The 23,124-nt window shown below is 45.2% G+C and overlaps 3 protein-coding genes across 4 annotated transcripts in view; 2 read left to right on the top strand and 1 right to left on the bottom strand.

Annotated features, from left to right (window-relative positions):
* Positions 1-16,995, top strand: part of acap2a (ArfGAP with coiled-coil, ankyrin repeat and PH domains 2a) — a 70,652-nt gene extending 53,657 nt beyond the window's left edge. The window contains exons 23-26 of one of the 2 annotated variants that reach the window (XM_083541081.1): positions 9,769-10,837; positions 11,404-12,247; positions 12,957-14,895; positions 15,499-16,995. In XM_083541081.1, coding sequence (XP_083397207.1) covers positions 9,769-9,907 — 139 coding nt within the window. In that variant the 3' untranslated portion in view covers positions 9,908-10,837; positions 11,404-12,247; positions 12,957-14,895; positions 15,499-16,995. Of the gene's footprint in view, positions 1-9,768; positions 10,838-11,403; positions 12,248-12,956; positions 15,389-15,443 lie in introns of both variants that reach the window. The other variant, XM_083541080.1, reaches the window with a different exon arrangement.
* Positions 11,615-14,593, bottom strand: LOC310726995 (uncharacterized protein; the record flags this gene model as incomplete). The annotated part of the gene is made up of 5 exons (XM_083543026.1): positions 11,615-11,684; positions 11,835-12,140; positions 12,694-12,744; positions 12,949-13,556; positions 14,561-14,593. The coding sequence occupies 5 exons, from the start codon at positions 14,591-14,593 to the stop codon at positions 11,615-11,617; spliced, it is 1,068 nt and encodes a 355-aa protein (XP_083399152.1).
* Positions 16,996-17,453: 458 nt separating the features above from the next.
* The window catches only part of eif2b5 (eukaryotic translation initiation factor 2B, subunit 5 epsilon), a 15,948-nt gene continuing 10,277 nt past the window's right edge, over positions 17,454-23,124 (top strand). The window contains exons 1-13 of the mRNA XM_083542366.1: positions 17,454-18,191; positions 18,561-18,685; positions 18,807-18,992; positions 19,155-19,332; positions 19,860-19,940; positions 20,039-20,116; positions 20,207-20,519; positions 20,606-20,751; positions 20,876-21,023; positions 21,132-21,233; positions 21,325-21,432; positions 22,674-22,764; positions 22,973-23,119. Coding sequence (XP_083398492.1) covers positions 17,802-18,191; positions 18,561-18,685; positions 18,807-18,992; positions 19,155-19,332; positions 19,860-19,940; positions 20,039-20,116; positions 20,207-20,519; positions 20,606-20,751; positions 20,876-21,023; positions 21,132-21,233; positions 21,325-21,432; positions 22,674-22,764; positions 22,973-23,119 — 2,093 coding nt within the window. The 5' untranslated portion in view covers positions 17,454-17,801. The remainder of the gene's footprint in view (positions 18,192-18,560; positions 18,686-18,806; positions 18,993-19,154; positions 19,333-19,859; positions 19,941-20,038; positions 20,117-20,206; positions 20,520-20,605; positions 20,752-20,875; positions 21,024-21,131; positions 21,234-21,324; positions 21,433-22,673; positions 22,765-22,972; positions 23,120-23,124) is intronic.

Raw genomic sequence — 23,124 nt, 5'->3', positions numbered from 1 at the left:
ACCTGTCCATCATCCTATAACCTGTCCTCCTACAGTCCATCATCCTATAACCTGTCCATCTACACTCCATCATCCTATAACCTGTCCATCATCCTATAACCTGTCCATCTACACTCCATCATCCTATAACCTGTCCATCATCCTATAACCTGTCCTCCTACAGTCCATCATCCTATAACCTGTCCATCTACACTCCATCATCCTATAACCTGTCCATCTACACTCCATCATCCTATAACCTGTCCATCATCCTATAACCTGTCCTCCTACAGTCCATCATCCTATAACCTGTCCATCATCCTATAACCTGTCCATCATCCTATAACCTGTCCTCCTACAGTCCATCATCCTATAACCTGTCCATCTACACTCCATCATCCTATAACCTGTCCATCATCCTATAACCTGTCCATCATCCTATAACCTGTCCTCCTACAGTCCATCATCCTATAACCTGTCCATCTACACTCCATCATCCTATAACCTATCCATCATCCTATAACCTGTCCATCATCCTATAACCTGTCCATCATCCTATAACCTGTCCATCATCCTATAACCTGTCCTCCTACAGTCCATCATCCTATAACCTGTCCATCTACACTCCATCATCCTATAACCTGTCCATCATCCTATAACCTGTCCATCATCCTATAACCTGTCCTCCTACAGTCCATCATTCTATAACCTGTCCATCTACACTCCATCATCCTATAACCTGTCCATCATCCTATAACCTGTCCTCCTACAGTCCATCATCCTATAACCTGTCCATCTACACTCCATCATCCTATAACCTGTCCATCTACACTCCATCATCCAATAACCTGTCCATCATCCTATAATCTGTCCATCTACACTCCATCATCCAATAACCTGTCCATCATCCTATAACCTGTCCATCTACACTCCATCATCCAATAACCTGTCCATCTACACTCCATCATCCTATAACCTGTCCTCCTGCAGTCCATCATCCTATAACCTGTCCTCCTACAGTCCATCATCCTATAACCTGTCCATCATCCTATAACCTGTCCATCATCCTATAACCTGTCCTCCTACAGTCCATCATCCTATAACCTGTCCATCTACACTCCATCATCCTATAACCTGTCCATCATCCTATAACCTGTCCATCATCCTATAACCTGTCCATCTACACTCCATCATCCTATAACCTGTCCATCATCCTATAACCTGTCCATCATCCTATAACCTGTCCTCCTACAGTCCATCATCCTATAACCTGTCCATCATCCTATAACCTGTCCATCATCCTATAACCTGTCCTCCTACAGTCCATCATCCTATAACCTGTCCATCTACACTTCATCATCCTATAACCTGTCCATCATCCTATAACCTGTCCATCATCCTATAACCTGTCCTCCTACAGTCCATCATCCTATAACCTGTCCATCTACACTCCATCATCCTATAACCTGTCCATCATCCTATAACCTGTCCTCCTACAGTCCATCATCCTATAACCTGTCCATCTACACTCCATCATCCTATAACCTGTCCATCTACACTCCATCATCCTATAACCTGTCCTCCTGCAGTCCATCATCCTATAACCTGTCCATCTACACTCCATCATCCTATAACCTGTCCATCATTCTATAACCTGTCCTCCTACAGTCCATCATCCTATAACCTGTCCTTCATCCTATAACCTGTCCATCATCCTATAACCTGTCCATCATCCTATAACCTGTCCATGTATACTCCATCATCCTATAACCTGTCCTCCTACAGTCCATCATCCTATAACCTGTCCATGTATACTCCATCATCCTATAACCTGTCCTCCTACACTCCATCATCCTATAACCTGTCCTCCTACAGTCCATCATCCTATAACCTGTCCATCTACACTCCATCATCCTATAACCTGTCCATCATCCTATAACCTGTCCTCCTACAGTCCATCATCCTAAACCCTGTCCATCTACAGTCCATCATTCTATAACCTGTCCATCATCCTATAACCTGTCCATCTATACTCCATCATCCTATAACCTGTCCTCCTACAGTCCATCATCCTATAACCTGTCCATGTATACTCCATCATCCTATAACCTGTCCTCCTACAGTCCATCATCCTATAACCTGTCCATCTACACTCCATCATCCTATATCCTGTCCATCATCCTATAACCTGTCCTCCTACAGTCCATCATCCTATAACCTGTCCATCTACACTCCATCATCCTATAACCTGTCCATCTACAGTCCATCATCCTATAACCTGTCCATCATCCTATAACCTGTCCATCATCCATCATCCTATAACCTGTCCATCTATACTCCATTATCCTATAACCTGTCCATCTACACTCCATCATCCTATAACCTGTCCATCATCCTATAACCTGTCCTCCTACAGTCCATCATCCTATAACCTGTCCATCTACACTCCATCATCCTATAACCTGTCCATCATCCTATAACCTGTCCTCCTACAGTCCATCATCCTATAACCTGTCCATCATCCTATAACCTGTCCTCCTACAGTCCATCATCCTATAACCTGTCCATCTACACTCCATCATCCTATAACCTGTCCATCATCCTATAACCTGTCCTCCTACAGTCCATCATCCTATAACCTGTCCATCTATACTCCATCATCCTATAACCTGTCCATCATCCTATAACCTGTCCATCTACACTCCATCATCCTATAACCTGCCCATCTACACTCCATCATCCTATAACCTGTCCATCTAGACTCCATCATCCTATAACCTGTCCTCCTGCAGTCCATCATCCTATAACCTGTCCATCTACACTCCATCATCCTATAACCTGTCCATCATCCTATAACCTGTCCTCCTACAGTCCATCATCCTATAACCTGTCCATCTATACTCCATCATCCTATAACCTGTCCATCATCCTATAACCTGTCCATCTACACTCCATCATCCTATAACCTGTCCATCATCCTATAACCTGTCCATCTACAGTCCATCATCCTATAACCTGTCCATCATCCTATAACCTGTCTATCTACAGTCCATCATCCTATAACCTGTCCTCCTACACTCCATCATCCTATAACCTGTCCATCATCCTATAACCTGTCCATCTACAGTCCATCATCCTATAACCTGTCCATCATCCTATAACCTGTCCATCTACACTCCATCATCCTATAACCTGTCCATCTACACTCCATCATCCAATAACCTGTCCATCATCCTATAACCTGTCCATCTACACTCTATCATCCAATAACCTGTCCATCTACACTCCATCATCCTATAACCTGTCCTCCTGCAGTCCATCATCCTATAACCTGTCCATCATCCTATAACCTGTCCTCCTACAGTCCATCATCCTATAACCTGTCCATCATCCTATAACCTGTCCTCCTACAGTCCATCATCCTATAACCTGTCCATCTACACTCCATCATCCTATAACCTGTCCATCATCCTATAACCTGTCCATCATCCTATAACCTGTCCATCTACACTCCATCATCCTATAACCTGTCCATCATCCTATAACCTGTCCTCCTACAGTCCATCATCCTATAACCTGTCCATCTACACTCCATCATCCTATAACCTGTCCATCATCCTATAACCTGTCCTCCTACAGTCCATCATCCTATAACCTGTCCATCTACACTCCATCATCCTATAACCTGTCCATCTACACTCCATCATCCTATAACCTGTCCATCATCCTATAACCTGTCCATCTATACTCCATCATCCTATAACCTGTCCTCCTACAGTCCATCATCCTATAACCTGTCCATCTACACTCCATCATCCTATAACCTGTCCATCATCCTATAACCTGTCCATCTATACTCCATCATCCTATAACCTGTCCTCCTACAGTCCATCATCCTATAACCTGTCCATGTATACTCCATCATCCTATAACCTGTCCTCCTACAGTCCATCATCCTATAACCTGTCCATCTACACTCCATCATCCTATAACCTGTCCATCATCCTATAACCTGTCTTCCTACAGTCCATCATCCTATAACCTGTCCATCATCCTATAACCTGTCCATCTACAGTCCATCATCCTATAACCTGTCCATCATCCTATAACCTGTCCATCTACACTCCATCATCCTATAACCTGTCCATCATCCTATAACCTGTCCATCATCCTATAACCTGTCCATGTATACTCCATCATCCTATAACCTGTCCTCCTACAGTCCATCATCCTATAACCTGTCCATCTACACTCCATCATCCTATAACCTGTCCATCATCCTATAACCTGTCCTCCTACAGTCCATCATCCTATAACCTGTCCATCTACACTCCATCATCCTATAACCTGTCCTCCTACAGTCCATCATCCTATAACCAGTCCATCATCCTATAACCTGTCCATCTACACAATTCATCATCCTATAACCTGTCCATCATCCTATAACCTGTCCATCTACACTCCATCATCCTATAACCTGTCCATCATCCTATAACCTGTCCATCATCCTATAACCTGTCCATCTATACTCCATCATCCTATAACCTGTCCTCCTACAGTCCATCATCCTATAACCTGTCCATCTACACTCCATCATCCTATAACCTGTCCATTATCCTATAACCTGTCCATCTACACTCCATCATCCTATAACCTGTCCTCCTACACTCCATCATCCTATAACCTATCCATCATCCTATATCCTGTCCATCTACAGTCCATCATTCTATAACCTGTCCATCATCCTATAACCTGTCCATCATCCTATAACCTGTCCATCATCCTATAACCTGTCCACAATCCTATAACCTGTCCATCTACACTCCATCATCCTATAACCTGTCCATCTACACTCCATCATCCTATAACCTGTCCATCATCCTATAACCTGTCCATCTACACTCCATCATCCTATAACCTGTCCTCCTGCAGTCTATCATCCTATAACCTGTCCATCTACACTCCATCATCCTATAACCTGTCCATCATCCTATAACCTGTCCTCCTACAGTCCATCATCCTATAACCTGTCCATCTACACTCCATCATCCTATAACCTGTCCATCATCCTATAACCTGTCCTCCTACACTCCATCATCCTATAACCTGTCCATCATCCTATAACCTGTCCATCATCCTATAACCTGTCCATCTACACTCCATCATCCTATAACCTGTCCATCTACACTCCATCATCCTATAACCTGTCCATAATCCTATAACCTGTCCATCTACACTCCATCATCCTATAACCTGTCCATAATCCTATAACCTGTCCATCATCCTATAACCTGTCCATCTACACTCCATCATCCTATAACCTGTCCATCTACACTCCATCATTCTATAACCTGTCCATCATCCTATAACCTGTCCATCTACACTCCATCATCCTATAACCTGTCCATAATCCTATAACCTGTCCTCCTACAGTCCATCATCCTATAACCTGTCCATCATCCTATAACCTGTTCATCTAAAGTCCATCATCCTATAACCTGTCCATCATCCTATAACCTGTCCTCCTACAGTCCATCATCCTACAACCTGTCCATCTACACTCCATCATCCTATAACCTGTCCATCATCCTATAACCTGTCCTCCTACAGTCCATCATCCTACAACCTGTCCATCTATACTCCATCATCCTATAACCTGTCCATCATCCTATAACCTGTCCTCCTACAGTCCATCATCCTATAACCTGTCCATCATCCTATAACCTGTCCATCATCCTATAACCTGTCCTCCTACAGTCCATCATCCTATAACCTGTCCATCTACACTCCATCATCCTATAACCTGTCCATAATCCTATAACCTGTCCTCCTACAGTCCATCATCCTATAACCTGTCCATCATCCTATAACCTGTCCATCTACACTCCATCATCCTATAACCTGTCCATCATCCTATAACCTGTCCATCTATACTCCATCATCCTATAACCTGTCCTCCTACAGTCCATCATCCTATAACCTGTCCATGTATACTCCATCATCCTATAACCTGTCCTCCTACAGTCCATCATCCTATAACCTGTCCATCATCCTATAACCTGTCTTCCTACAGTCCATCATCCTATAACCTGTCCATCATCCTATAACCTGTCCATCTACAGTCCATCATCCTATAACCTGTCCATCATCCTATAACCTGTCCATCTACACTCCATCATCCTATAACCTGTCCATCATCCTATAACCTGTCCATCTACACTCCATCATCCTATAACCTGTCCATCATCCTATAACCTGTCCATCATCCTATAACCTGTCCATGTATACTCCATCATCCTATAACCTGTCCTCCTACAGTCCATCATCCTATAACCTGTCCATCTACACTCCATCATCCTATAACCTGTCCATCATCCTATAACCTGTCCTCCTACAGTCCATCATCCTATAACCTGTCCATCTACACTCCATCATCCTATAACCTGTCCTCCTACAGTCCATCATCCTATAACCAGTCCATCATCCTATAACCTGTCCATCTACACTCCATCATCCTATAACCTGTCCATCATCCTATAACCTGTCCATCTACACTCCATCATCCTATAACCTGTCCATCATCCTATAACCTGTCCATCATCCTATAACCTGTCCATCTATACTCCATCATCCTATAACCTGTCCTCCTACAGTCCATCATCCTATAACCTGTCCATCTACACTCCATCATCCTATAACCTGTCCATTATCCTATAACCTGTCCATCTACACTCCATCATCCTATAACCTGTCCTCCTACACTCCATCATCCTATAACCTATCCATCATCCTATATCCTGTCCATCTACAGTCCATCATTCTATAACCTGTCCATCATCCTATAACCTGTCCATCATCCTATAACCTGTCCATCATCCTATAACCTGTCCACAATCCTATAACCTGTCCATCTACACTCCATCATCCTATAACCTGTCCATCTACACTCCATCATCCTATAACCTGTCCATCATCCTATAACCTGTCCATCTACACTCCATCATCCTATAACCTGTCCATCATCCTATAACCTGTCCATCATCCTATAACCTGTCCTCCTACAGTCCATCATCCTATAACCTGTCCATCATCCTATAACCTGTCCTCCTGCAGTCTATCATCCTATAACCTGTCCATCTACACTCCATCATCCTATAACCTGTCCATCATCCTATAACCTGTCCTCCTACAGTCCATCATCCTATAACCTGTCCATCTACACTCCATCATCCTATAACCTGTCCATCATCCTATAACCTGTCCATCTACACTCCATCATCCTATAACCTGTCCATAATCCTATAACCTGTCCTCCTACAGTCCATCATCCTATAACCTGTCCATCATCCTATAACCTGTTCATCTAAAGTCCATCATCCTATAACCTGTCCATCATCCTATAACCTGTCCTCCTACAGTCCATCATCCTACAACCTGTCCATCTACACTCCATCATCCTATAACCTGTCCATCATCCTATAACCTGTCCTCCTACAGTCCATCATCCTACAACCTGTCCATCTATACTCCATCATCCTATAACCTGTCCATCATCCTATAACCTGTCCTCCTACAGTCCATCATCCTATAACCTGTCCATCATCCTATAACCTGTCCATCATCCTATAACCTGTCCTCCTACAGTCCATCATCCTATAACCTGTCCATCTACACTCCATCATCCTATAACCTGTCCATAATCCTATAACCTGTCCTCCTACAGTCCATCATCCTATAACCTGTCCATCATCCTATAACCTGTCCATCTACAGTCCATCATCCTACAACCTGTCCATCTACACTCCATCATCCTATAACCTGTCCATCATCCTATAACCTGTCCTCCTACAGTCCATCATCCTACAACCTGTCCATCTACACTCCATCATCCTATAACCTGTCCATCATCCTATAACCTGTCCTCCTACAGTCCATCATCCTATAACCTGTCCATCTACACTCCATCATCCTATAACCTGTCCATCATCCTATAACCTGTCCTCCTACAGTCCATCATCCTATAACCTGTCCATCATCCTATAACCTGTCCATCATCCTATAACCTGTCCTCCTACAGTCCATCATCCTATAACCTGTCCATCTACACTCCATCATCCTATAACCTGTCCATCATCCTATAACCTGTCCATCATCCTATAACCTGTCCATCTACAGTCCATCATCCTATAACCTGTCCATCATCCTATAACCTGTCCTCCTACAGTCCATCATCCTATAACCTGTCCTCCTACAGTCCATCATCCTTTAGTCAAGTCAAGTCAAGAAGCTTTTATTGTCATTTTAACCATATATCGCTGATACAGTACATAGTGAAATGAAACAACGTTTCTCCAGAACCCTGGTGCTACAAACAACAACATAAAACAACAGTCACAGAAACAGAAAAACACAGGGCCAAGAACTAGTAGAAAGATCCTCGCCACATAAAGTGCATGTGTGCAACTGGTGCAAACAGTGCAAAAAGACAACACAAGACAGTGCAGGACAATACACAATACACAATACACAAAATAGCTCCGCCAGTAAACCTGTCCTAACAAAACAGAATAAGGTGCACAGTAGCAGAAAAATGTAAACAATATTGTGCAATTAAACATATAGCAGCAACAGAGATCAAGTGAACAGTGTCAAAAATATGTGGACAGAATATTGTGTAAAAGAACAGTTAGCAGTTATCCTGGAAGATGTGCAAGAACGGCATGTAAACATTTTTGTGTTAATGATTAGTGTGAGTGGTACTGAATGATGGGTGTGCGCAGTGTATGATGTGTGTTGAGTCCGGTTTGTGCAGATCAGTCCCACGAAGTGAGTAGGAGTGTGTGTTGAGTCCGGTGAAATTGTGCAGATCAGTCACACAGTTGTGTGTATGTGTGTGTGAGTGTGTGTGAGAGTTCAGTTCAATTCTTTGTTGAGAAGTCTGATGGCTTGAGGAAAGAAACTGTTCTACAGTCTGGATGTGGCGGCCCGAATGCTTCAGAACCGCTTCCCTTATGGTAGGAGAGTGAAGAGTGTGTGTGAGACAGGTGTGTGTGTGAGACAGGTGTGTGTGGGGTCGTCCACAATGCTGTGTGCTTTGCCGATGCAGCGTGTGGTGTAAATGTCCATGATAGAGGGGAGAGAGACTCTGATGATCTTCTCAGCTGTCCTCACTATCCTCTGTAGGGTCTTGCGATCCAAGACGGTGCAGTTCCCAAACCATGCAGTGATGCAGCTGCTCAGGATGCTCTCAATGGTCCCTCTGTAGAACATGGTCAGGATGGGGGGGATGGAGATGAGCTTTCCTCAGCCTTCTTAGGAAGTAAAGACGCTGCTGGGCTTTCTTGGTAAAGGAGCTGGTGTTCAGTTATCAGGTGAGGTTATTCTCCAAGTGAACACCAAGGAGTTTGGTGCTCTTGACGATCTCCACTGAGGATCCATCGATGATCAGTGGAGAATGGTTGCTCTGTGCTCTCCTGAAGTCCACAACGATCTCTTTAGTTTTGTTGACGTTCAGAGACAGGTTGTTAACCGTTGCCTAATCCTTTAACCTGTTCTCCTGCAGTCCATCTTTCTATAACCTGTCCTCCTTTATCCCATTTTATCATTTTATCACTTTATCATACAGTTCATCCTCCTTTATTCCATCCCTCTAAAGCCTGTTCATTTATAACTTGTCCTCCCATAGCCAGTCCTACTTTCATCCCATCTCCCCCAGTAACCTACAGCAGATTCAATCTTAGTGTTCATGATTTTTCTCTAAATCTGTTTCTCTCTGTTTCTGTCTCTCAGTCTGCGCATGGCGAAGGTGAACGAGGAGATGAGGGAGTCACTGGATCAGCCAACTCCGTGCTTTCATTCTCACAATCACTCCGAGCAGTACAGGAAATGCATCCAGGAGTTCATCGCCCAGCAGCTGGACGAGTGCTAACACACATCTGTACAACCTACACAGCAACGACACAGCTGGATATGTGCTAACACACCGCTATACAACCTACACAGCAACAACACAGCTGGATATGTGCTAACACACATCTGTACAACCTACACAGCAACCGACACAGCTGGATATGTGCTAACACACCGCTATACAACCTACACAGCAACAACACAGCTGGATATGTGCTAACACGCATCTATACAACCTACACAGCAACGACACAGCTGGATATGTGCTAACACACCGCTATACAACCTACACAGCAACAACACAGCTGGATATGTGCTAACACGCATCTATACAACCTACACAGCAACGACACAGCTGGATATGTGCTAACACGCATCTATACAACCTACACAGCAACGACACAGCTGGATATGTGCTAACGCACCTCTATACAACCTACACAGCAACGACACAGCTGGATATGTGCTAACACGCATCTATACAACCTACACAGCAACGACACAGCTGGATATGTGCTAACACACCTCTATACAACCTACACAGCAACGACACAGCTGGATATGTGCTAACACGCATCTATACAACCTACACAGCAACGACACAGCTGGATATGTGCTAACACTCATCTATACAACCTGCACAGCAACCGACACAGCTGGATATGTGCTAACACGCATCTATACAACCTACACAGCGACCGACACAGCTGGATATGTGCTAACACACATCTATACAACCTGCACAGCAACCGACACAGCTGGATATGTGCTAACACGCATCTATACAACCTGCACAGCAACCGACACAGCTGGATATGTGCTAACACGCATCTATACAACCTACACAGCGATCGACACAGCTGGATATGTGCTAACACGCATCTATACAACCTACACAGCGACCGACACAGCTGGATATGTGCTAACACACATCTATACAACCTACACAGCAACGACACAGCTGGATATGTGCTAACACGCATCTATACAACCTACACAGCAACGACACAGCTGAATATGTGCTAACACGCATCTATACAACCTGCACAGCAACCGACACAGCTGGATATGTGCTAACACTCATCTATACAACCTGCACAGCAACCGACACAGCTGGATATGTGCGAACACGCATCCATACAACCTACACAGCAACGACACAGCTGGATATGTGCCAACACGCATCTATACAACCTACACAGCGACCGACACAGCTGAATATGTGCTAACACACATCTATACAACCTACACAGCAACGACACAGCTGGATATGTGCTAACACGCATCTATACAACCTACACAGCAACGACACAGCTGGATATGTGCTAACACACATCTGTACAACCTACACAGCAACGACACAGCTGGATATGTGCTAACACACCGCTATACAACCTACACAGCAACAACACAGCTCGATATGTGCTAACACACATCTGTACAACCTACACAGCAACCGACACAGCTGGATATGTGCTAACACACCGCTATACAACCTACACAGCAACAACACAGCTGGATATGTGCTAACACGCATCTATACAACCTACACAGCAACGACACAGCTGGATATGTGCTAACACACCGCTATACAACCTACACAGCAACAACACAGCTGGATATGTGCTAACACGCATCTATACAACCTACACAGCAACGACACAGCTGGATATGTGCTAACGCACCTCTATACAACCTACACAGCAACGACACAGCTGGATATGTGCTAACACGCATCTATACAACCTACACAGCAACGACACAGCTGGATATGTGCTAACACACCTCTATACAACCTACACAGCAACGACACAGCTGGATATGTGCTAACACGCATCTATACAACCTACACAGCAACGACACAGCTGGATATGTGCTAACACGCATCTATACAACCTACACAGCAACGACACAGCTGGATATGTGCTAACACTCATCTATACAACCTGCACAGCAACCGACACAGCTGGATATGTGCTAACACGCATCTATACAACCTACACAGCGACCGACACAGCTGGATATGTGCTAACACACATCTATACAACCTGCACAGCAACCGACACAGCTGGATATGTGCTAACACGCATCTATACAACCTGCACAGCAACCGACACAGCTGGATATGTGCTAACACGCATCTATACAACCTACACAGCGATCGACACAGCTGGATATGTGCTAACACGCATCTATACAACCTACACAGCGACCGACACAGCTGGATATGTGCTAACACACATCTATACAACCTACACAGCAACGACACAGCTGGATATGTGCTAACACGCATCTATACAACCTACACAGCAACGACACAGCTGGATATGTGCTAACACGCATCTATACAACCTACACAGCAACGACACAGCTGGATATGTGCTAACGCACCTCTATACAACCTACACAGCGACCGACACAGCTGGATATGTGCGAACACGCATCCATACAACCTACACAGCAACGACACAGCTGGATATGTGCGAACACGCATCCATACAACCTACACAGCAACGACACAGCTGGATATGTGCCAACACGCATCCATACAACCTACACAGCAACCGACACAGCTGGATATGTGCGAACACGCATCCATACAACCTACACAGCAACGACACAGCTGGATATGTGCCAACACGCATCTATACAACCTACACAGCGACCGACACAGCTGAATATGTGCTAACACACATCTATACAACCTACACAGCAACGACACAGCTGGGTATGTGCTAACACGCATCTATACAACCTACACAGCAACGACACAGCTGGGTATGTGCTAACACGCATCTATACAACCTACACAGCGACCGACACAGCTGGATATGTGCTAACACACATCTATACAACCTACACAGCGACCGACACAGCTGGATATGTGCTAACACGCATCTATACAACCTACACAGCGACCGACACAGCTGGATATGTGCTAACACTCATCTATACAACCTGCACAGCAACCGACACAGCTGGATATGTGCTAACACTCATCTATACAACCTGCACAGCAACCGACACAGCTGGATATGTGCTAACACTCATCTATACAACCTGCACAGCAACCGACACAGCTGGATATGTGCTAACACACCGCTATACAACCTACACAGCAACCGACACAGCTGGATATGTACTAACACACCTCTATACAACCTACACAACAACGGACACAGCTGGATATGTGCTAACACACAGCTATACACCGTACACAACAACGGACACAGCTGGATATGTGCTAACACACAGCTATACACCGTACACAACAACGGACACAGCTGGATATGTGCTAACACACAACTATACACGGTACACAACAACGGACACAGCTGGATATGTGCTAACACACAACTATTCACCGTACACAACAACGGACACAGCTGGATATGTGCTAACACACAACTATACACCGTACACAACAACGGACACAGCTGGATATGTGCTAACACACAACTATACACCGTACACAACAACGGACACAGCTGGATATGTGCTAACACACAACTATACACCGTACACAACAACGGACACAGCTGGATATGTGCTAACACACAACTATACACCGTACACAACAACGGACACAGCTGGATATGTGCTAACACACAACTATACAACCTACACAGCGACGACACAGCTGGATATGTGATACATACAACTATATACTGTACACAACAACGGACACAGCTGGATATGTGCTAAAATAAGAGTAAGCACTAGTACTTAGCTAGTTTGTGTTAGTGCACCACTGCCAGAACACTACTGTTGGATGGATATAAAACACTGCTAACAAAAACAAGCTTTACTTTGATAACAGAATGTGATAATCGAATGTGTACTACAACATGGCTACAGTCTGGGACCGTCTTTAATCTACACTCGTTCACTTTTCCTTACACTCATCTTAAACAAATCAGAAAAAAATGATCGAAAGGGGGTGGACACACCGCGGGTGTAGAGCGGATGGCCACAGGGGGGCACTGATACTCTCTGTGCAGATGTTTTATTTGTCAATATTGGTAATTTAATTTATGATCTGCCCTTCAGTGGTACTATTTTATACACAGTATCTTTTCCTGAGGTGCTTTTTTTTTTAGATTCTATAAAAAAATATACAATCTGCGTTCATGCGTTTTAAGTAAAAAAAAAAATTATTACTATAAGTAATCTATCACTTGAGAGGCTTCAGAAAATAATGATGTAATTTCCTGTAAGGAAGCATGGTGAGGAACATTGATGACTAAATACAATCCTTAAAAAATATCATCAATATAGGAGATTAATGAATGAATGAATTTGCATTGACTCCACCCACTTTTGTGCCCTTTGGTGTTCTCTACAGAGGGGTTTGTTGTGCTCATGTGAAGGACACTCGTCTCCTGCACTTATCCTGTAAGTGTTCATTCAGGACTCACTAAAGGTGCATCAGAGACCGTTTTGGGTCACATGATCAGGTTTCCTTAAAGGTGCTTGTCTGAGACACATAACCTGCATAACTACACAGTATTTATTAAACACGCATGATACCAGGATATAAACCTGATCTTCTGCATCCTGTAAATCTCCTGATCTTTTATTACACTTTTAGAAATTCCTCAAATGTCCTCCTGACTGAGACGTTCCTGTTGTGGGAAACTGATTTTAAAGCCATGATCTCCATCCTTAGTACCGTGAGGAGTAACAGCCCATCCTCCTCCTTCATTATATCCCGAGTCTTCCGGAGTTATTAATGCCTTTCACTGTAACACACACACACACACACACACACACACTGTAGATAAACAGTATCTCTTTCATATAATAACCAGTGTTTATCTTTTATTCTGATATTTCGTCCCAAAAACGTGTGACGCAAACTAAAGCTTGATGCTGATTGGTCAGCTGTTTGATTGGGTTTGATGTAATGTGACATGCTCAATGCTGATTGATCAGCTGGTTGATGGAAATAGGATGTGATGTAATGTGATGCTACATTAAGGTCGATTAGTCAGCTGGCTGATGGAGGTGTGACGTGACACTAGCTCATTCTCGATGCTGATTGGTCAGCTGGCTGATGGAGGTGTGACGTGACACTAGCTCATTCTCGATGCTGATTGGTCAGCTGGCTGATGGAGGTGTGACGTGACACTAGCTCATTCTCGATGCTGATTGGTCAGCTGGCTGATGGGGTGTGACGTGACACTAGCTCATTCTCGATGCTGATTGGTCAGCTGGCTGATGGAGGTGTGACGTGACACTAGCTCATTCTCGATGCTGATTGGTCAGCTGGCTGATGGAGGTGTGACGTGACACTAGCTCATTCTCGATGCTGATTGGTCAGCTGGCTGATGGAGGTGTGACGTGACACTAGCTCATTCTCGATGCTGATTGGTCAGCTGGCTGATGGAGGTGTGACGTGACACTAGCTCATTCTCGATGCTGATTGGTCAGCTGGCTGATGGAGGTGTGACGTGACACTAGCTCATTCTCGATGCTGATTGGTCAGCTGGCTGATGGGGTGTGACGTGACACTAGCTCATACTCGATGCTGATTGGTCAGCTGGTTGATGGAGGTGTGACGTGACACTAGCTCATTCTCGATGCTGATTGGTCAGCTGGTTGATGGAGGTGTGACGTGACACTAGCTCATTCTCGATGCTGATTGGTCAGCTGGTTGATGTGGGTGTGGTTATATGTGATGTATGTAATAAAGTATTTTAATCGTGTAAATAATCAGATATGTGCACACTTTAAGACATTTCTGTAGTTGCTCTAAACACTGCATGACATTTTAGAACAATAACATCCTGTGTGTAATATAACATACTAAAGGCCTGAAACACACACAAGAGGGCGCTGTAATACATATCTCTCTCTCTCTCTCTCTCTCTCTCTCGAGCACACGATTAAATTCCATGATTGATTGAATCATGCAGCGCCCCCTTTAGGATAAGAGGTACTGTATTTTTCCCCCTACACTGTTACAGGTCCTTGAATTGTGTAGTTGTGTTTCAAGCCTGTGTGTGTTGATGGATATCGGCTGGTTTGTGTATTTACTCCTGAAGCACACGTGTTTAAACACCATTTTATAGACTTCATTTGTGTAAAGTTTTTACTGCTAACAGAAGAATAGTGGAGAGAAACATGTAGATATTTCAGTTACAGTCTGTTATTTACGTCACTGAATGTATATGAATGTGAACTTTACAGCTTTAATATCCCACAATGCACTGGTGCTCTGTACATGTCACTGAAATAACCGCTTTGTTATATACTGTGTACTACACTGGCAGGGGAGTGGGTCAGCCACGCCCATGTCTAACTATTATCTATCTGTCCAGACTCTCATCCTGATGTTCACTGGTGGGTCCAGATCAATGTGATTTGAAAGGAACATAAAATAAAATAAAAAACATAAAGGGTTCTTGAAATGTTAAAGAAAGAACTAAATAAAAAGATACACTTTAGCAAGCAGAGAAACTGATTGAAGAAAACCAGAACACACAGCCTTCAGAGTACAACCAATTAAACCATCCAAGAAGCACCTGATATCCTGAAGGAGAAGCTTTTGCTGAACCCTTCACAATCCAAGGAACCTTGGGGAACCCCATCTTTTTCTAACCCTAGATTGTTCTTAGTTTGAGTTTACAGGGTTTAAAGGGTGGAGACTGATTACAGGTGAAGTTCTGGAGATGTGCTCAAGTGGATATTGAAGCTGAAAGTCATGGTGTAAAAAGCATTCTCTCGGTTTCATTAGTCGTATTTATTCATATTAATGTTAATTTCTGTGTTGAACTGTGAACATGTGAATGAATTGAACCTGTTGCATCTCAGAAGGTTCTGAGGAGGTTCTGGATAATAATTGAAGTATTGAGTAATATTAGAACCTGGAGTGGAGCATTGTTGTATTAACGGGATCTCGGCTGCTGTCGTGTTCTAATATTCCTCCACACCGAGTGTGTAAGGGCTGAGTGAAGTTATTGGGATGGAGAACCGTGAAGAGTTCTCCTTCCTCGTGGTTCTGATCCATCTGAGACTCCACATCCTGTGCCTTTTTTTTTTTTACTTTTTTTCCTGTTTTATTTTTTCAATCAGCACTTTAATAAACATCCTGAGCTGTTAGCAGATCAGCCGTGTCCTGTTTTTACTTTATATTATATTTAGTGTGTATTTCTAATCCAGTCATCGGTGTTGCACAAGTCAGGTCACTCTTAGTGCCGTGGAGCTGGAGGTAGCAGAGCTGAAGATGTTGAGATGTTCGTTGGGAGTGACGACGATAGACAGGATTAGAAATGAGTTTATTAGAGGGACAGTGCATGTAGGACGTTTTGGAGACAAGGTGAGGGAGGTGAGATTGAGATGGTTTGGACATGTGCAGAGGAGGAACATGGGGTATATCAGTAGGAGAATGCTGAGGATGGAGACACCAGGAAGGAGGAAAAGAGGAAGACCAATGAGGAGGTTTATGGATGTGGTGAAGACATGCAGGTAGTTGGTGTGAAAGAGGCAGATGTAGAGGACAGGGGGGGATGGAGACGGATGATCCGCTGTGGAGACCCCTAATGGGAGAAGCCGAAAGAAGAAGAAGAAAATATATATAATGATGGACAATAAAAACCAAACTCATCAAGATTTGAGTGATACCAAGAGTGATTATAAATCATAAAAACACACTACAAACACTGTGGAGTGAGAAATACCATGAGCCCCAGAGTGTGTGATTATGAGTGATGTTCTTTACACAGACTGTTGGAGTTGTGGAACCAGGAGCAACTAAACAATAAATTCAGTTTAGATTGGACATCAACTCCATCATGTCAGAGCATCTAAATGTTCAATGATCTCAGGTGCTTCCCTTTTCTCTTGATCATTGCTGAGATGTTTCTACACATTGTGGAAAACACACCTGTGGAAAAGGTTATTGATTGGACATGGTTAAAGACACACAGCTCTCTACAGAAGGCCTCACAGCTGACAATGCAGATCAGAGCAAACCACAAGCCATGAGGTTCAGAGGTCAGAGTCAGAGGAACTGCTGCAGAACTCAGGATTGGTGTAGAGATCTGGAGAAGGTCACACACACATTACAGCTGCGCGTGGAATGCTTTGGGGCGCGCGCGGCTTTCTGTCCTCGTTGGCGGCCCGTAGCGCGCTCTGACGTCAGAAGCATCATGGCGGCGAAAGCGGGGAAGCTGCAGAACCGTGTGGGGAGAAAGAGCGGCTCCGGGGAGCAGGATGAGGAGGAACAGCCGCTTCAGGCCGTGCTGGTGGCCGACAGCTTCAACCGAAGATTCTTCCCCATCACTAAAGACCAGCCCCGGGTGAGTTTATATCCGCCTCATCCCCGGGCTAGGCTAGGCTAGGCTAGGCTAGGCTAGGCTAGGCTAACTAACTCACTCTCCTCCACCCGCTCTGACTCTCTGTGGTACCGCACAGGCCCCGCCCCTGGGGACCAGCTGACCAATCAGAGCGAGGAACCAGCCCCAGCGTGTTTCACATGTCTGATGTAACACCTGTAAATACTGAGAGCTGCTGCAGGTACACGTGGTAGTCACGTGACTGATCAGCGCCCCGCCCCCTGATCAGGACTAACACACTGTAAACATCGCGTGTCTCTCTCTCTCTCTCTCTCTCTCTCTCTCTCTCTCTCTCTCTCTCTCTCTCTCTCTCTCTCTCTCTCTCTCTCTCAGGCTCTCCTACCCCTGGCCAACGTCTCCATGATCGACTACACTCTGGAGTTCCTGACGTCTACAGGTGTACAGGAGACCTTCATCTTCTGCTGCTGGATGTCCAACAAGATAAAGGCTCATCTGCTGTGAGGCCCTGCATTTACTCTGTTTCTTTCTCACACACACACACACACACACACACACACACACACACACACACACACAGAGTACTGAGACGTGTGTGTGTGTGTGTGTGTGTGTGTACAGGAAGTCGAAGTGGTGTCGTCCCAGCTCTCCGAACACGGTCCACATCATCACGTCGGAGCTGTACCGCTCTCTGGGAGACGTGCTGAGGGACGTGGACACCAAAACCCTCGTCCGCTCAGACTTCATCCTGGTGTACGGAGACGTGGTGTCCAACATCGACCTGTCCCCCGCCCTGCAGCAGCACAAGTGTGTGTGTGTGTGTGTGTGTGTCTTAGGTCTATAGTATGGTCTGTTTTTTATTTATAAACATTCTATCTCTCTCTCTCTCTCTCTCTCTTATTCCCTTTGTCTTTTTTCTCTCTCATTTTATCCATCTCTCTGTCCCTCCCTCCTCCTCCCTCTCCCCAGATTGAGGCGTAATCAGGAGAAGAACATCTCAGTGATGACGATGATTTTTCGAGAGTCGTCTCCTGGAAACCGAACTCGCTGTGATGAGGATGATGTCATCGTCGCTGTAGATACCAAGAGTAATCGAGTTCTTCACTATCAGAAAACACAGGGACTCAACAAGATCCACTTCCCCATGGTAACCACACAACCTGCTTAGAAGCCATGGGGTTTGGGACACGCCCACAGTGATGATGGTGATGCTGATGATAGTGGTGGTGATGCTGATGATAGTGGTGGTGATGCTGATGTGATGAGGACGGTGGTAGTAGTGATGATTGTGATGGTAGTGGTGGTGGTAATGGCAGTAGGTGGGGTGTTAGTGGTGATTGTGATGGTGTTGATGCTGGTGGTTATGGTGTTGGTGATGATGATTATGGTTGGTGGAGGTGATGATGATGGTGGTGATGGTTGTGGTGGTGATGATTACGGTAGGTGGGGGGGGGGGATGATGATGATGGTGGTGATGCTGGTGGATATTGTGATGGTGGTGGTGGTGGTGATGATGGTGTTTATGGTAGGGGTGGTGGTGATGGTGCTGGTGGTGATGTTGAGGATCATGATGGTGGGGTTGGTAATTATAATGACAGTGGGTGGGTTGATGATGATGATGATGATGATGATGAAGATGGTGTGCATGGCGTTAATGAGACGTGTTTGTTACAGAATATTTTCCACAGTGGCAGTGAGGAGTTTGATATCCGTCATGATCTGCTGGACTGTCACATCAGCATCTGTTCCCCACAGGTGTGTTTACTCTTCTCTCTCTCACACACACACACACACACACACACACTCTGCAGCTGTAAGAATGTGTAAGTGGAATATTCTGGGCTGTTCCTCAGGTGGCTGAACTCTTCACTGATAACTTTGACTATCAGACCAGGAACGACTTTGTACGGGGCATTCTGGTCAACGAGGAGGTCAGAACACACACACACACACACACACACACACACACACACACTTCCCCACACACACTGTGCTGAAAGTTACTTCCTGTTTTCTGTTAGATTTTGGGGAATCAGATCCACATGTACGTGAGTAAAGACGGCTACGGCGCTCGCGTGTCCAACCTGCACATGTACGATTCAGTGTCCTGCGATCTGATTGGCCGCTGGGCGTATCCCATCACCCCTGAGGCGAACTTCTCAGACGAGGAGGGGCGGAGCTGCACGCACTCACGCCACAACGTTTACAGGGAAGTAGGTGTCGGCCTGGGACACGGCAGCCTGATGGAGGAGAACGTTCTGATTGGACGAAACACTGTGATCGGCGCTAACTGCAGCCTATCAAACACTGTGATCGGGGCCAACTGTCTCATTGGTAACACTTCCTGTTTCACTTTCACTTAAGACATGCCCACTGTCCGGTGTTGCACTCTGATGTGTGTTTGTGTGTGTTTTTCCTAGGAGACGGTGTGGTGTTGGACAGAGCGTTTATCTGGAACAGTGTTCGTATCGGTGACGGTGTGACGGTGCGTCAGTCTGTGATCTGTGACGGTGTGGAGGTGAAGCACGGAGTCTCACTCAAACCACAGTGTGTCCTCGCCTACAACGTGAGAACACGCGAACACACACACACACACACACACACACACACACACACACACACTGCACTCTTCTCAATGTATCCCTATCACTCCCACCCCTGACCTTTGCCCTTTGTCTGGCGGTGTGTAGGTGGTGGTGGGGCCAGACGTGTCTCTCCCTGAGGGGACGGTTGTGTCTCTCCATTACCCAGACGAGGAGGAGGAGGACGATGATGAAGACGAGTTCCTGAGTGATGATAATGACGTCAGTGTCCATAAAGACAAGACCAAACACAAAGGTATTCCATGCCGGAGAGATGTGGGGGCGGAGCTAACCTGGTGCTGTTCTCTGATTGGTTAAACAGACAGACAGATGTCAGAGCATTATTTGACGTGTGTGTGTTTAGCGTATAACCCTGCTGAGGTGGGCGCTGAGGGGCAGGGCTACCTGTGGAAGAACAGCAGCCTTGATGACGCAGAGGAGGAGGAGCTAACACAGTGCATCTGGGGTAACACACACACACACACACACACACACACACACCCCTTAATACGAGAGCTCTGTGATTAGTGTTTGTGTACTAATCTGTGTGTGTGTAGGGCTGGTTCTGAAGTCCAATCCTGACACTGAGACGGAGAGTGAGGCCAGTGAGGGGTCACATGACCCCGGGAGTCGCTCGGAGTCACCTGAGCTCGACGATGTTAAAGGTACCGACATGCTGGCTGTGTCCCAAACCACTTGCCGTGGTTACCATGACAACAGACCGTTGCCTCGGCTCGGCCGCACGTGCGGGAAAGTCGTTTTTCGAGTCGCACTGGCCGATGGGACCGAATGGTTGTCATAGTAACTGTGAGCAGTTGGTACTAGCAGCGGGTAGCATATTAAGAATTATGCAAGTGTAGTTAGCCTGCGGTGTAGGACACTGTGGAAACTATAGTTTGAGACGTAGGTTGTCATGGTAACCAGAAATCGCTTGTAGTGTGATCTAAAGAGCTCAGGATGGTCAGTGTTGTTGTTCTGTCCTCATGGCAAATCTCGCTAGCTTGTGAACAGTAACTACCGTATTTTCTGGACTATAAGCCGCTACTTTTTCCCCACACTTTGAACTCCGCAGCTTAAACAATGAAGCGGCTCATTTATGGATTTTTCCTGAGTTTTTCTCGGTTTCACAAACTTCAAGACAAAAAACTGAACCCCAGAACATTAGACCAATGAAATCGCTGAACGGATTCAGGTGAACCAATGAAACTCTTTATATTAAATCAGATGCGCTCCCACTGAATCGGGCCGCACCACATCATAAATATGGATGATGTTCCTCTGAGGTTTGATCTGCCGCTCACTCGGACTGTCTACAGGAAATGTGAATCATTCGTCACGCTGAAAACAACCGGGCATGAAAACACACTTCACCTGTGTTCTGAGCTGCACTGCATCGGGAGAAAAGATTCACCGATGGTGATTTTTAAACTCACGATGATGACAAAAGATAAACTCTCGAGAGAAATAGTTGTGAAAGGAAGGAGGAAGACGAGCCGTGTAACAGACACTGACTTTCATTAAAGCCTGTGTAAAGTTCATTAGTTTCAGTGTAGACATGCGGCTTATAGACAGGTGCGGCTTATAGACAGGTGCGGCTTATAGACAGGTGCGGCTTATAGACAGGTGCGGCTTATAGACAGGTGCGGCTTATAGACAGGTGCGGCTTATAGACAGGTGCAGCTTATTTATGTTTAAAATACACATCTTTCTGAAATTCAGTGTGTGCGGTTAATAGACCGGAAATTACGGTACATTCTAAACGCGCTGTAGTTATGATGTCAGTGCACACCGTTTACCGCGGTAGTCATAGTGTCTGTGGTGAGCAAAGGTTAAATGTATAGCCAGATAGTAAGTTATTTATTCATAGATATTGTTTTTATGTGTGTGTGTGTGTGTGTGTGTGCAGTGTTTCAGAACGAGGTTCTCGGAACTCTGCAGCGAGGTCTGGAGGAGAACATCAGCTGTGACAATCTGGTTCTGGAGATAAACTCTGTGAAGTGAGTGATCAGACATGCTGAGCCCTTCTTCTCCCATGTCGAGTTTTATACACGGTATCTCTCCAGCATGCTGCTGATACTGAGTTCTGGATTGTGATTGGTCAGATGGTGCTGATTGAACCTGCACTTCCACCATGATATCCATGCTCTTGTTCTGACAGGTCATTGTTTCCATAGTAACGGTAGATTAACACTGAGTCTTTTGCAGGTATGCGTATAATATCTCCCTGAAGGAGGTGCTGCAGATTCTCACTAAAGTGGTTCTGGAGTTTCCTTTCCAACAGCATGGAGCTCAGATCAGTGCAGCCCAGTACTCCTCCATCCTGCTGCCCGTGAGTGTCTGTCTCTGTCTCTCTCTCT

This window comes from Silurus aristotelis, assembly GCF_946808225.1.
Source record: "Silurus aristotelis genome assembly, chromosome: 5".
Taxonomy (NCBI): Eukaryota; Metazoa; Chordata; class Actinopteri; order Siluriformes; family Siluridae; genus Silurus; species Silurus aristotelis.
Note: the sequence above shows the minus strand (reverse complement) of the source record. Positions and strands in the feature narration are given on the sequence as shown.